At 38.4% G+C, this 13162-nt stretch overlaps 2 protein-coding genes and 2 long non-coding RNA genes across 8 annotated transcripts; 3 read left to right on the top strand and 1 right to left on the bottom strand.

Moving 5' to 3' along the window:
• Window positions 1–1392: 1392 nt before the first annotated feature.
• On the top strand, window positions 1393–3018 carry LOC149386299 (uncharacterized). Its single transcript, XR_016301226.1, has 7 exons — window positions 1393–1661; window positions 1749–1805; window positions 1913–1997; window positions 2162–2257; window positions 2568–2649; window positions 2745–2826; window positions 2898–3018. It is a non-coding gene; the product is annotated as an uncharacterized LOC149386299 (long non-coding RNA).
• A 586-nt stretch (window positions 3019–3604) lies between these two features.
• On the top strand, window positions 3605–6246 carry LOC149386298 (uncharacterized). Of its 3 annotated transcripts, XR_016301229.1 has the most exons (8): window positions 3605–3692; window positions 3871–3990; window positions 4095–4392; window positions 4464–4557; window positions 4680–4773; window positions 5276–5353; window positions 5474–5786; window positions 5876–6246. It is a non-coding gene; the product is annotated as an uncharacterized LOC149386298 (long non-coding RNA). The 3 variants fall into 3 exon arrangements; XR_016301227.1 differs by having other exon boundaries at window positions 5474–6246; XR_016301228.1 differs by having other exon boundaries at window positions 5460–6246.
• Window positions 6247–6358: 112 nt separating this feature from the next.
• Window positions 6359–8242, top strand: LOC149386297 (disease resistance-like protein DSC1). 3 transcript variants are annotated; one of them, XM_089625328.1, is made up of 6 exons: window positions 6359–6483; window positions 6952–7035; window positions 7139–7465; window positions 7584–7816; window positions 7935–8016; window positions 8091–8242. In XM_089625328.1, the coding sequence occupies exons 4-6, from the start codon at window positions 7623–7625 to the stop codon at window positions 8148–8150; spliced, it is 336 nt and encodes a 111-aa protein (XP_089481454.1). In that variant the 5' UTR covers window positions 6359–6483; window positions 6952–7035; window positions 7139–7465; window positions 7584–7622; the 3' UTR covers window positions 8151–8242. The 3 variants fall into 3 exon arrangements, with proteins under 3 accessions (XP_089481454.1, XP_089481452.1, XP_089481451.1); XM_089625326.1 differs by having other exon boundaries at window positions 7574–7816; XM_089625325.1 differs by having other exon boundaries at window positions 7571–7816.
• A 549-nt stretch (window positions 8243–8791) lies between these two features.
• On the bottom strand, window positions 8792–10388 carry LOC149386296 (kxDL motif protein). The gene is made up of 3 exons (XM_089625324.1): window positions 10172–10388; window positions 9406–9558; window positions 8792–9121 (listed from the first exon to the last, which is right to left on the bottom strand). Exons 1-3 carry the CDS (start codon window positions 10285–10287, stop codon window positions 9019–9021), a joined length of 372 nt encoding a protein of 123 aa, XP_089481450.1. The 5' UTR covers window positions 10288–10388; the 3' UTR covers window positions 8792–9018.
• Between the last annotated feature and the right edge of the window lie 2774 nt (window positions 10389–13162).

Here is a 13162-nt window from a genome sequence, read left to right as displayed (position 1 = left end):
CATTTAGTATTAAAAAAAATACAACAAGCTCCAACATTGTAACTTCATATATCATAAAATATATAAAAAAAAACAGAGATAGTTCATAAACTATTACGTACGTGATTTTTTTTGTTAGTAAAGTGGCCCGAGAGTTATGATTTAATGATATTTTAATATTATATAAAAAAATATCAAACTTTTTTTTTGTGTGAAATCCGACAATGGAATAAGTTTTCATATTTAAAAAAGACTTAGATAAATTGTTTATAATTTGTGTGTATATATATTGTATTTAAGCACAATCTTACTCGGACAATGGAATATTTAGCTATTGTTCATATTTTATGGTGATGTTATAATTTAATTAGTTTTTTTTAATAAAATTATCAAGCTGTCTATGTTGAGAAATAATTTTTTTAAAAAGTTCTTACATGATGGATTTAATTGAAAAAATATAATTTTAAATGAAAAAAATGCTACGAAATTAGGACTCGCCCATGACCTAAGCTCTATAGTCTCTTTAACTCGATTTTGTCGGTGGCTTGAATGTATTTACTTTTTCAATGGGCGTGCTACTCCTAAGAGGACCTTAGCACAATTTGGGTTCAATACTATGTTTTGGCTTATACACAAAATAATCACCGGAGAATGAGAGAACATAAAAGTCATCGAGAGTCCCAAATTCAATCGATGTATTCTAATTGGGATTTGTACGTCTTTTTAATTCACTTTTAATTTATGTTGTCTTTCGATTATGTTTTATTTATTTGGGAGTTTAGGAACTCAGATATCGATGTCTATTTAATTTGTCAAATAGATTTATTTTCTTATATTGTGGATGTCGCGTTCTTTGTGTGGGGCTCGTTTGACACTTGAGCTATCTGAATTATGAAATATTATTGATTAAAAAAATTATTATAAAATAATAACATTGGAAACCATAAAATATGAGGATGATTTTATTATTTAATTAAAAACACCAAAATATAAAAAATAGCAATTTTATTTTTATTTTTTTATTTATAGATAAAATATGGATTTATATGACCACGATCATTCATTTTAGAAATCAAATATAAAAAAAACCCAATAATAAAATAGGTTCTGATAAATTTTTTTTTAAAAAAAAGTAGTTACGAATTTACATTAGCAATAGAGTGCGTCCATGCCTACAAAAATCGGGGTCAACAATTAATGCTAAGTGTGACTTGAAGATCTAAACTGATTTTAACTGTTAAGTTAAAAAAAAAGGAAAGTTATAATTAATGCTAGCTAGGAAAGTTGTAATTAATGCTACTTGTGACTTGTGACTTGAAGACCACGCTGATCTACAATAAAAAAAGGAAACTGATTTTTTTTTTTTTTTTAAGACAAAAGGAAACTGATTTTTTTTTTTTTGAAGACAAAAGGAAACTGATTAAATCTTAGCTTACATAACACGCGTGAACAGAATTTGGGCCCACTCGGCCCAGTAAAAATTAGTCACCACCATTTCGTGTTTATAGCGCCAAAAATAAATATTTGACATATAGAGAGAGTCGGAGAGTAAGTGAGAGGGGGGTTTTAGAGAGAGAGAGAGAGAGCGAAGAGAAAGAAATAGAAACCCTAGCTTAATCGTTCACGGCGATCGAGAAATGGAAGCCGAAGCAGAAACGCGAGGACGAGAAATGGAGAAATCGGTAATTTTTTTTCCCACTTTTTATTTCAATTCCTATTTTTAATTTCTAGGGTGATTAGAATTTTTTTTTCCCACTTGTTCTGCATAGTCCAAAGGTCGGTTGCTTGAGCAAGTTCTGAATCTACGAAGATTAGCTCTCAAGAAGGTAGGAGTTTGTTGAGTCTATGTCACGTGTGTCTAGTATGGTTTTAAATTATCTGTTATCTGCGACAGTTCTCATACCCGTTTGTCTGTAATCTCTCGTCTTTGCAGGACATGTGCTGTAACAGGGTTGATTTTGATGAGGTATATGGAGTGGAGTTTGTCCAAGGAATTTGTTTTCCTACCAACAGAAAAGGTATATCACATTTTTTTATTAATAGAGCATGTTATGTTGAACTTTCCAAGTTAATAGGATTTTGTAGAAAGAACCTCATATTAAATGCTTACTGGAAATATTTTAAAAGTATCGATGCTATCTGAAATGATGTATTTTGCAATGACACTTGCACTTTTGTTTAGGTTTTTATTTTTGGGTGGTGGGTTCGGTGCACATGCCATTTTCCGCTATAAGAAGCTCTAGTGTGGCGATGAGCTAACACACGACCACTGAATCAGGTACATTACTTGCTCTTTCACGAAAACCTCTTCATAATAGTCTGCATAGTCTTAAGGATTCTCGACTTCGACTCCCTTCAATTTTTTGATAAATGCTTACTTTGTTTTGGAACTTGATAAAGCATCTTACTTTGGTCGTTGCTAGAAATTATATTCACTGAATTACCCAAGTAAGTTTTTGCTTGAGAATTACTTTTGAGTTGGTGTTATTTTAACTCCGTGCTTCTTTGACCAGAGACTGAATTCCCTAGCACTTTATCCATCATGCCTTTATCTCCTAACTATGTTTACGGGGCTTAATTTATTGCAGGCACATTTTCATTCTTTCGAGCACAGAAAAACAGCAAATTTGGAGTGCTGTCGAGAAGCTTGTTGTAGACAACAAAGTTGAGGTAAATTCTGTTATATACGGAATCTGAATTCTGAAGTTCTTTATTCATCATGTCTTTATCTTTTGACTATGCCTTTTTATGGGGCTCTATTACAGGCACATATTCATTCGTTCAATTACAGAAAATCAACAAATCTGGTTTACTGTTGATAAGTTTCTTTTATCCGACCAAGTTGAGGTAAGTTCCTTTTTTTATAGTTCCAATTGTGAAAGTGTGCCCATATACACTGACTGTGTTTGATGGCTCAGGTACAAGAACACATAGCTGCTGTTCTTGCCGAGTATTTAAGGAAAAAAGTCGAGTATCTGAGAAAACAAGAGTAAAAAAATCCAAGTATTGCAAAAAAAGGAAAAAAAGAGAACTGAAAAACGAGAAGAAAAAAGAAATGAAAAAAAGGAAAAACCTGAATTAAAAAAAAAGGAAAAAAAAAGAAGAAGAAAAAAAAGAAACAAGAACAAAATGCTTGTTGCGCCACTCCCTTAATCAATTCGAGAGTAGGACACGCCTATGCCAAGGTACGTTGTTCTTATCTCTATCCTTTTAATGATGTCATGTCAATATATATATATATATATATTTTGTGTTGATAATTCAATTAATGGGCTTCTGGAATTTTTTCTTTGTAGAGTTTACAGATTCGGGAGTGGGATTGATGTGTGAACTACAACGTGTTCGTTCTTCGTTGTGGGATGAACTACAATGCTCGAGCCTGTGCTGTAGAGGAAGCTGCGGAGTCCACATTCCGTCCACTGCCTCGTCGATCTGCAAAAACTGAGGTTTGTCCTGGCACATTTTTAGAATTAAGTCTAGGTTTTATAATCTAGTTTTGAACTTTAACTATTTTGCAGGTGTGGGCAGATATTGAAACTTGAGTTAAATCCTCAAGGCGGACATGGGACTGATATAGTCTCTTAAAGAGGAAAACAGGAATCTGAAACGTTTCCATTAACAGTCCAAGGCAGTTGAACCCGATCTGCATTCTGAAGTCGATGATGTGGATAGCAGTTGCTTGGCCTAAAAGCTTCATGACATGCATTGGCCAAGTAAGTTTTTTTTGTTTAGAATTACTTTTGAGTTGGTGTTCTTTTAACATAGATCATCTGTTACTAGTGTTTACATGCTGTAAATAGTGCTGATTGCGTTGCAAGTCCTTGGAAATGGGCATGTTTCTATGGTCTTAGCTAATTAGATACTATCTCTCTCTTTCTCTCTCTCTCTCAGGAAGTTTGGAATACGATGAATAATGGGCAAATCGAAAGCAGGCTTGGAAGCTGGAATCATCTGCTATAATGAGACTCCAATAAACTTTGTTGTGTCATCGCACTCCAAAGGCTGAAGAAGGTACAACAAGCGGTACTTTTGTATGTCTTTTCATAAAAAGTTAGATATGCTTCCATTTATTTAGTTATTTTGGAGACGATACTAAATTATGTTCTTAAATCCAGGCCAAGGTGGGCACTTGGGAAGGGTGAGATGTTTGGAGGAAGAAATAATAATAATAAAAAAAAAAAAACGAAAAAGAAAAAAAAAAGGGAAGATGAAAAGAAAAAAAATAGAAGGAAAAATAAAAGAAAAGAAATGAAAAAAAAGTGAAGGCAAAGAAAAAGAACCAAAAAAAAAAAAGAGAGAAGGAAAACGGATAGAAAAAAGAAAAGAAAAAAAAAGAGAAAAAGTGAAATATGGAAGAGGGAATGGGGATAGACGGTGCCCAGAGTTCAACGTCCAAGTTCTGCTTCGATGCAGGTTAGTTGTTATCTCTCTCTCTCACACACACACAATGAATATATATTTACGTAATACTCGTTTTTTAATAGATGTCTGAGCAAAGATTACTGACGTCCCAAAGGCTGTAATGAAATTGTTTTTATGCTTTAACAACAGCCACCTTGCACTGCCTCAGCTTTCAAGGTCCGATTGCAGGCTCTCTCTCTCTCTCTCTCTCTCTCTCTTTCTCTCTCTCTTTCGATTGGTTGATATTAGGTTTTTTTATCAAGCAGTTTCTTTCTTTTTTATTGTTTTCAACTGCGCAGATATTGTTGTCCTTTGTCGCCACATACAGCACTTTAATCATTACAGTGGATTAAAGATCCTGTGTTCAAACCTCGCCGCCAATGATGCCGACGGGTAGATTACACAAACATCTTTCATTTCATAACTTGACATTGTTTCAATTTCTCTTGCTTTATTTATAGCCTACCTTTTTTTCTTCCCATGAAATCCTAGGATACAACAAATAAAATATCTGAGCCTGATTTTATTGATTGACTCGCATGAATAGGGATAACATAAAAAATATGATTAAATAGAAGGTTTTTTCCTACTATCTATTAGTAAATCTTTATTTTACTTTCATTACTATAACTGTCATTAAATACAGTTTTTTATTATATATTTGTGAATGAATATAGTTTTTTTATGACATGGACTGTCGTAAAAGTGGAAAACAAAAACCTTGCTGATGGATAATAAGCAGAAATTATGTACTCTTATGTATCTAACACAACTATATATATGCCTTTTGGAAAATGAGAGTTGTAGGAAACATCTCAAATCTGCCTAATTAACTTGGTTCTATATTTAACATAAATTCATTTTTAAATATATATTATATTAAATTCCTGTTTAGGTGCTTCTTGGGGACATGGGAACTGGGAAAACAAGTTTGGTAATGAGATTTGTGAAAGGCCAATTTCATGACCACCAGGTAAATTTCTGAACAACCCCTTTTTTTTTTTTTATTAAATGCTATATATATTATGTGGAAAAAATAAATGTGTCATATATATCTCTGGAACCAACGATTGGAGCAGAATTTTTCACACAGATATTATCACTAACGGAAGCAACGGTGAAGTTCGACATTTGGGACACGGCGGGGCAAGAGCGTTACCACAGTTTGGCTCCCATGTACGCCAAACTGTGACTCTCACCGTGGAAGGGCGTGAAATGTGACTCTCGCCAAACTGTCTCTCTCCGGAACCCTACCGTCGGACCTCAATGCCTTCTCCGGAAAGTTTATAGGAGAACAGATTCTCCAACCTCCAGAAGCTCAGCATGAGCAACAATGGCGACCTCTCTCCTTGGGGATTCCCCACCGACCTCACCGACTCGCCGAGCTTGATCACGCTCTACCTCAGGTCCTGCAACATCGTCGGTCCGATCCCGGATATCTTCGGTTCGTTTTCCAATCTGCAAGATTTGAGGCTTTAATATAATAATCTAACAGGCTCTCTCCCTCCGAGTTTCGCCGGATCTTCGATTCGGAATCTGGGGCTGAACAATCAGATTTTGGGACTTTCTGGTGAGGTCAACGTTTTGGCCAAAATGTCCCAATTAACCTCAGTTTGGCTTCATAAGAACCAGTTCACGGGTCCGATACCCGACCTCTAGGCCCTGGAATCGCTCTCGGATCTCCAGTTGAGAGACAACCTCTTCACCGGCATGGTTCCTCAGTCTCTGGCGAAGCTCTTAAGCCTCAAGAATGTCGCGCTCGCTAACAACAAGCTTCAGGGCCCGAGGCCGGCGTTTCTGGCCGGAGTAGTGGCTGAACACAAAGGGACGAACAGCTTCTGCCGGGACGTCGCCGGAGACTGCGATCCACAGGTGATTGTTCATATCTCTATCCTTTTAATGATGTCATATCAATTTTTTTCTGTGTCGATAATTCAATTAATGGGCTTCTGGAATTTTATCTTTGTAGAGTTTACAGATTCGGGAGTGGGATTGGTGTGGGCTCATTGTGGGATGAACTGCAATGCTCCAGCCTGTGTTGTAAAGGAGGCTGCTGAGTCACCATTCCGTCTTCTGCCCCGTCGTCTATCAGCGAAAACTGAGGTTTGTCCTGAACTTTGATCTAGTTCTGAACTTTAATTATTTTGCACATGTGGGCAGATATTAGGTTTTTTGTTTGAGAATTACTTCTGGTTCGGTATTATTTTAACTTAGATCATCAGTAACAATTAACAAATACTAGTCAACCACGCTGTAAATAGAGGCGACACATAGTGCTGACTGCGATGCAAGTCCTAGGAAATGGGGACATTACTATGGTCTTGGCTAATTAGATACTTAACGGTATTCTTGAATATGTTAAACATAGTGCTGTTTGTTCTTAAAATGGTGTTTGAACACTGAGCATAAACATAGTAGAGAAGTCGGACGACAGTATCCCATCGATACTCATTGTTCGCATCATGGATGCCTTGGAAACTATGGTCTGGTGATATATTCTATTATGCCTCACATTAACTCATTATACCTCTCTCTCTCTCTCTCTCTCTCTCTCTCTCTCTCAAATCCCAGGCAGGCTTGGAAGCTGGAATCATCTGCTATAATAGAGCCCCCAATAAACTTTGTTGTGTCATTGCACTCCAAAGGCTAAAGAAGGTAAACAATGCAGTACTTTTATTTGGCTTCTTCGTAAAATTAGATATGCTTCCATTTATTTAGTTATTTTGGAGATGATACTAAATTATTTTCTTAAATCCAGACCAAGGTGGCTACTTATTGATTAAGTGTACATGCTCCCTCTGAGGGTGATGGAAGGATGAGATGTTTGGAGAAAGAAATGGAAAAAGAGAAAATAAAAAAGAAAAGAAAAATATAGAAGGAAAAAAAGTGAAGGAAAAAAAAACGAAAAAAAAAAATGAAAAAAAAGAAGGGAAAAGAAAAGGAAAAAAAGAAGAGAAAAGAGTGACATTCGGAAGGTGAATTCTACACGAAATACGATTTGGAAACGAGTTGGAAAAGTTGGACAAGTGGAGAAAATCTTTGACAACCACTGCGGATTTATTCGCTGGGATTCGGCAGAGGCAAGGTAAATTGTCTGTTAATAAATTGTTTTTCCGATCATGAACAAGTTTTTTCAGATGTTTTTTCAGATGTTTTTTCATTTTAATTTGTGATTAACTACAATATGCAGAAGCTTGAGTCAGCATTGTGTATCTTCTCGTGTTGTCGGAATTTGGGGAATAATGGGCGGCATTGGAAAGACAACTCTTGCCCGTGCCTTGTTCGAGAGATTGTCTTCTCAGTTCTCGGGCTCCTCTTTCCTTGAAAATGTCAGCGAGGAAGTGAAGAAGCACCAACCCTCGGACTTGCAAACGAGAGTTTTTTCTCAACTGTTGAATGAGAAGTTTCTCTACATCAAAGTTCCGCTTCAATGCAGGTTTGTTTCTCTCTCTCTCTCTCTCTTGAGTTTCATGGACCAGAAACTCAATTCCCTAGCTCTTTATACATTATGCCTTTATCTTTTAACTATGCTTGTCTTTGGGGCTCTAATACAGGTACACCTGTGTTCTTTCGACTACAGGAAATCGACAAATCTGGAGTAGTGTCGAGAAGTTTCTTGTAGCCAACCAAGTTGAGGTAAGTTCCTTTTTTTTGAAGTTCCCATTTTGAAGTAGTGTGCCAATATACACTGACTGTGTTTTATGGCTCAGGTACAAGAACACATAGCTGCTGTTCTTGCCGAGTATTTAAGGAAAAAGTCGAGTATCTGAGAAAACAGGAGTAAAAAAATGCAAGTATTGCAAAAAAGGAAAAAAGAGAACTGAAAAAAGAGAAGAAAAAATAAATGAAAAAAAAGGAAAAACCAGATTTGGTCAGAAAGCTATAAATATTATACGAAGTCGTGTAAATTCGAGATATTAGTGAGTAAAACGGTTGTTCTTTCGAACTTTGTGCTGATCTTGACATGCATCGGAGTGTGAGCGTCTCGGGACTTAGTTTTCGTCGGGCATGATCGTCAACAATGGGAGGGTGACAAGAAAAAGCCAGAGAGCATTAGATGTGATTGATGGGAGGGTCGTCATCGGTGATACACCAAATGAATAAGCACCAATACTTGGCTCTAGATCTAATCTAACATAGAGTAGCATTGTACTAACTACTAGGATATTTTACGCTTGTATACGTGGGTATTCTATTCTAATAAAATGCTCTGTGCAATTGTATTTGAATTCTACTATCATTCACACTCATTTACTTAGATTGATGGAGGATTACACTATAAAATCAATCGTCCTGTTAATTTAAGACTGATTAAGATTAAAAAAATATCTTAATGGGAAAAGGAACACTGATTTTCATATAGCTTAAAACAAGATTAGTAACGAATTGACACCCATAAATAGCCTCAGAATAACCCTTCAAATTTTTAGATGTTTCATATTCATTTGCAGTTGAGAATCCAACATTGAAACATCACATGCTACAAAATCTCCATTATATAAACAAGTATTGCAAGCATAAGATGATATACATACGGTGGGACCAAAGTATTCAACAAACAAAGCTAGAAAATTAAATGTCTCGCCATAACTTAGGTTAAAAGAATTCACACCGTTCACATGAAGCCAGTCATATGTTTCATCGAGGCAATTCCAAGTCCGGTCTTTGGTCAAGCTCCTCTCGTTTCGAATGATCTGGCAATGCATCCGGATAGGTCGCTAAAAGTCTCGACTTCATACTCCTATTAATCTCAAACAAAGAGAAATAGCCAAATTATTAATTGTCAACGGAAAACATATATACTGAATGGGTTTCAGATAAATGACAAATGAAATAACTAAATTTTCATGCAAAACTGAAATGTGTTCCGAGAGTAACAAGAAGCAACATTCTTGATAGCATAAATGAATGACTTGTTTAAACAACTCGATCTGAATCGAAGACCTAACTAAGTCTATAAACAGCGAACACGAGTTGCAAAACTAAGAGTGAAACGAGTTTTTCAGCTGTGGTTATAGTTCTCACCTTAGCTTTAGATATATGTAGTCGAGATCCGACTTCATAGACTTCAAAACTCGCGTATTTTTGCTAATCTCTCCGGCAACTTCAGTATAGCAGTGCTCCGAATAATCATTGAAATGCGACAGCACCGCGTTGCTGTCTTGTAGCCTTCCCAGTCTGCGATTAAGTTTGAAAATACGTTTTCTAAGAATCAAAGACAGTTGACAAATACCTGGGTTCGGATACACAATAATCCAAGCCTGGAGAAAAATTATCCTTAAATTAACTCCATTTATGATGCAATTAAGTAAGACATGTAACAATTATAACAATCAGAAATAGTTAATGAACTCACGAGGCTCAAATTTATATATGTGGTTATCCAAAAAAAAAAAAAAAACCTAATTTCAATGCTGTTCGGGGTGATTTAACTTTGAAGAGGAGATGAAAAACTAGGTTCACAATAAAATAGTTCAATTGGTTATCCAAGCCCTAAGGAAAATGGTTTAAACTTTAAACTCACAGAACATGTGATCAAAATCAAACAGGCTTTTCTCTTCGTTCATTTTGTAATTGATTTTCCACAAAATTCATTTCATTTCGCAATGCACCAAAATCTTGAACAAATAACAATGCTAACTAATTTGTTCATATATCTCATTTGAAAAAATAATAAAAAAATCCGATTCAATGCTATTGAAAGTGAAAACCGGGGCGATTGGAAAGAAATCGTCGTGCAAAAAATAACAATGTATCGACAAAATCTATTGTGAGAGAGCGAGAGAGGTACATTAGAAGCTGAGTTTGCTTGAGGGAATCCAGATGATTTGAATCGACTAAGGTTTTGAACTCGCGACACGCTACTTCTGAAGCTTTTCTAATCGGTTCTTTCTCTTTCTCATCCATCACTTTCTTCTTCCTTCGCTAATCACATTCATTGCAACGACGAGAGCGAGACACGGAAATGGTGATCTCCGACGCCCATTTGGGTGGGCTATTCTGGCCCTTTTACGGCACAAGGGCTGGCTAAACGCTATGAACTTGGGCCCCAAAGCCCAACTTATAATTACTCGAGAAAAAATGGGTTATTACTAAAACACCAATTTTTTTTTTTTTTTTTGAATAACACGGATTTTCCATTAAAATTGGGTAAAAAACCCATCAACACAGGAGAAAAACACCTTAGTACATGGATTACCAAGACCTAAGTCGAGGTGAATCTAACACTAACTTCCGGTAAAAGTACGATATGTGCAAACTTCCGACAACGAGAAGAATTACAAGCACCAATAGAGCACACAAGAGGCTCGTTAAAAAACCCCAAAGAATGGCGATGGAAAAATCCAACCAAACTTGGTCCGATAACCACGAATAGGGTGGCTTTTCAACCTGCATAGATAAACACCTAACAGGAAATCCACTACGGGAAAGGGAACTACGGCTAATCCGAGTCCAACACAAAACAAAGCATAACAATAAAAGGATAGGTCCATTCCAACACCAGAAAAACAAACTAAAAAACTAAAACCAAAACAAACTAAAAAAAGGCAGACACCCGCACCCAAGATCTGCAGCGAGCACGGCCGCGTCGCGAACGTCGACGAACCACAACTGTCACTCGGCATCAAGCTTCGATGGCTCGAACCCGTGGCACGGAGCACCTCCAGCGATTCCATCCGAGAGGGACCATAAGGATCGGGGTCGACGGGACCACGTCGGAGCTTCGGATCTACACACGAGAGGGAGGGACTCGCTGTGCACCTCCGAAACACGCTAGTCCACACCGTCGGGGCTGAACCGGTGCCGGGGACGTCACGGGGGTCGGAGGGGGGAGGGTCCGGGACGAGGCCTCTCTTGGGCATTTCGTCGAACACCTTGTAGGCGACGCTGAGATCGCCGTTCAAACCCAGGCCTCGCATCGCTATGTTGTGGGACTCCGTGTCCGGGTCGACGCCGTGCTTGTGCGCCGTTCTGAAGAGGTCTAGGCCGGAGCGGACGTGGCTCCGGCGAGAGAAGAGGATCTTGAGGACGGAGTTCAGGTGCTGGGTCGAGGGCTGGGCTCCCCCCAGGACCGACGACGTGGCTGAGAGCACGCCGGCGAGCAGCATCCTGGGGGGCGGCGGCGGCTGCTACAAGGAGAAGAAGAGGTTTAGAGAGAAACCCTAGTTTCTAGAGAGAGAAAGTTACTGTCCGTGTATGTACGGCACCCCCCAAACATACTAAAACACCAATTGATTACCAAAGTTTCGTATTAGACATTTTACAATACATCACCGAATTAGCGCAGTTTTAAGGTTGGTCATATGAATAATGCGGAATCCCATTTCTCATTATTTTTCAGAAAATCAAAAGAAGAAAAAAAATCATTTTCTAGAAGTTAGTATCGAGATTTTTGTTCGTGGTATCATCTGAGAATTGGGAAGGAATTGGAATTCCCGTTTAGTTCCATGTAATAACGTGTAGTATTTTTTTAAAAAAATTGATGTTGTTTTTTAATTTATATGTTACTTTAAAATTGATGTAATTAATAAAATATTATACGAAAAATAAATATATAGGATCACGAGTCTCATAATCATAAAGTAACTCTAATGAATAACACGGCTCGACATTTTAACACCAATTTAAGAGACTAATTGTTGTGATATGGTCCAAGTTGATAAGAGAAATGTTCCAAATAAGATATCAACTCCATTACACTATCACGTGCTTAATTGGTTGGACCCCATAAAATCAACTCAATTCTGCCCAAAATTTTTGTAAACTCAAGAGGCGACACAAGAAAATCTCACACGAGATGTCCAACATCGCCGCCGCTTTCGGAAATAATGTCCCACAATGGGAAGAAAGCGTAACACTTCATACACGGGCCCAAACTCAAACTAGAAATGGCCAAACCCAAGACATATCGCCGCCAAGCGTCATCCCGACAACAAGAATCACGCCTCCACCACACCAGAATACCACCGATGTGAGAGATCCCGCCCCTGGTGTCGTTTTTATCGAACGGCATGACCGCATGGCATGCCTCGAAGATAGTCTTTATTTACTGGTAAGCGAGTTCGCAAGAGATCACGATGAAAGGGTCATGACTTTACACGCCCAAGCAAGAGATGGACGCCCGAAAAATGCAAACTCAAAGGCGCGAACAAAGGCAAAATGAAAACCTCGAAGGCAGACAAGACGACGACCCTGACCCAAGTATCCGAGACATCAGCCGCCATCGCCAGGCGGAACTGAGAACCGCCCGAGCACCAGATCGACGTACACCGCATAACTTAGGCATCGACACACAACACATAAATGTCCCACAGGCCGCCCGCTCCGTCGCAGAGGTCGGAGCCGAATCCCAAAGGTCTTCTTTCGATCGATTGGGACATGGTGAAGATGTAGCAGATAGCGGGGACATCAGGAGGTTTTCTCCACCACGGCGTACAAGGTCGCTAGGACGTCTAGAGCCTAACATGGATCTATGACGCCACCTCAACGCTCGGTGGGAGATCCCGAGGTGCCAAGCTGCCCCCGAAACACGCGGAGCACAAGAGGCCGCCCCACTAATTACGGCGACGCCACCTGCAGCACATATCACTCTAATCGATCAAGCATCGAAAGAGAAAACGTACTACCAGATTCGCGCCTGCCACTACACATGCTGGAAGTGATGAAGTAACTAACATGTTCAACATGTTGAGAGAGGACATTCGAGAGTTGCATGCAGCACAAACCAGAACCCCGATCGTGAGAAACATGATTGAAGGCGTAGCCTCGCCATTTGCTGCTA

Source organism: Urtica dioica, chromosome 9 (genome assembly GCF_054948205.1).
Source record: "Urtica dioica subsp. dioica isolate 48M chromosome 9, U.dioica_male_clone48M_v1_H2, whole genome shotgun sequence".
Lineage (NCBI taxonomy): Eukaryota > Viridiplantae > Streptophyta > Magnoliopsida > Rosales > Urticaceae > Urtica > Urtica dioica.
This window is presented reverse-complemented; position numbering and strand designations above follow the sequence as displayed.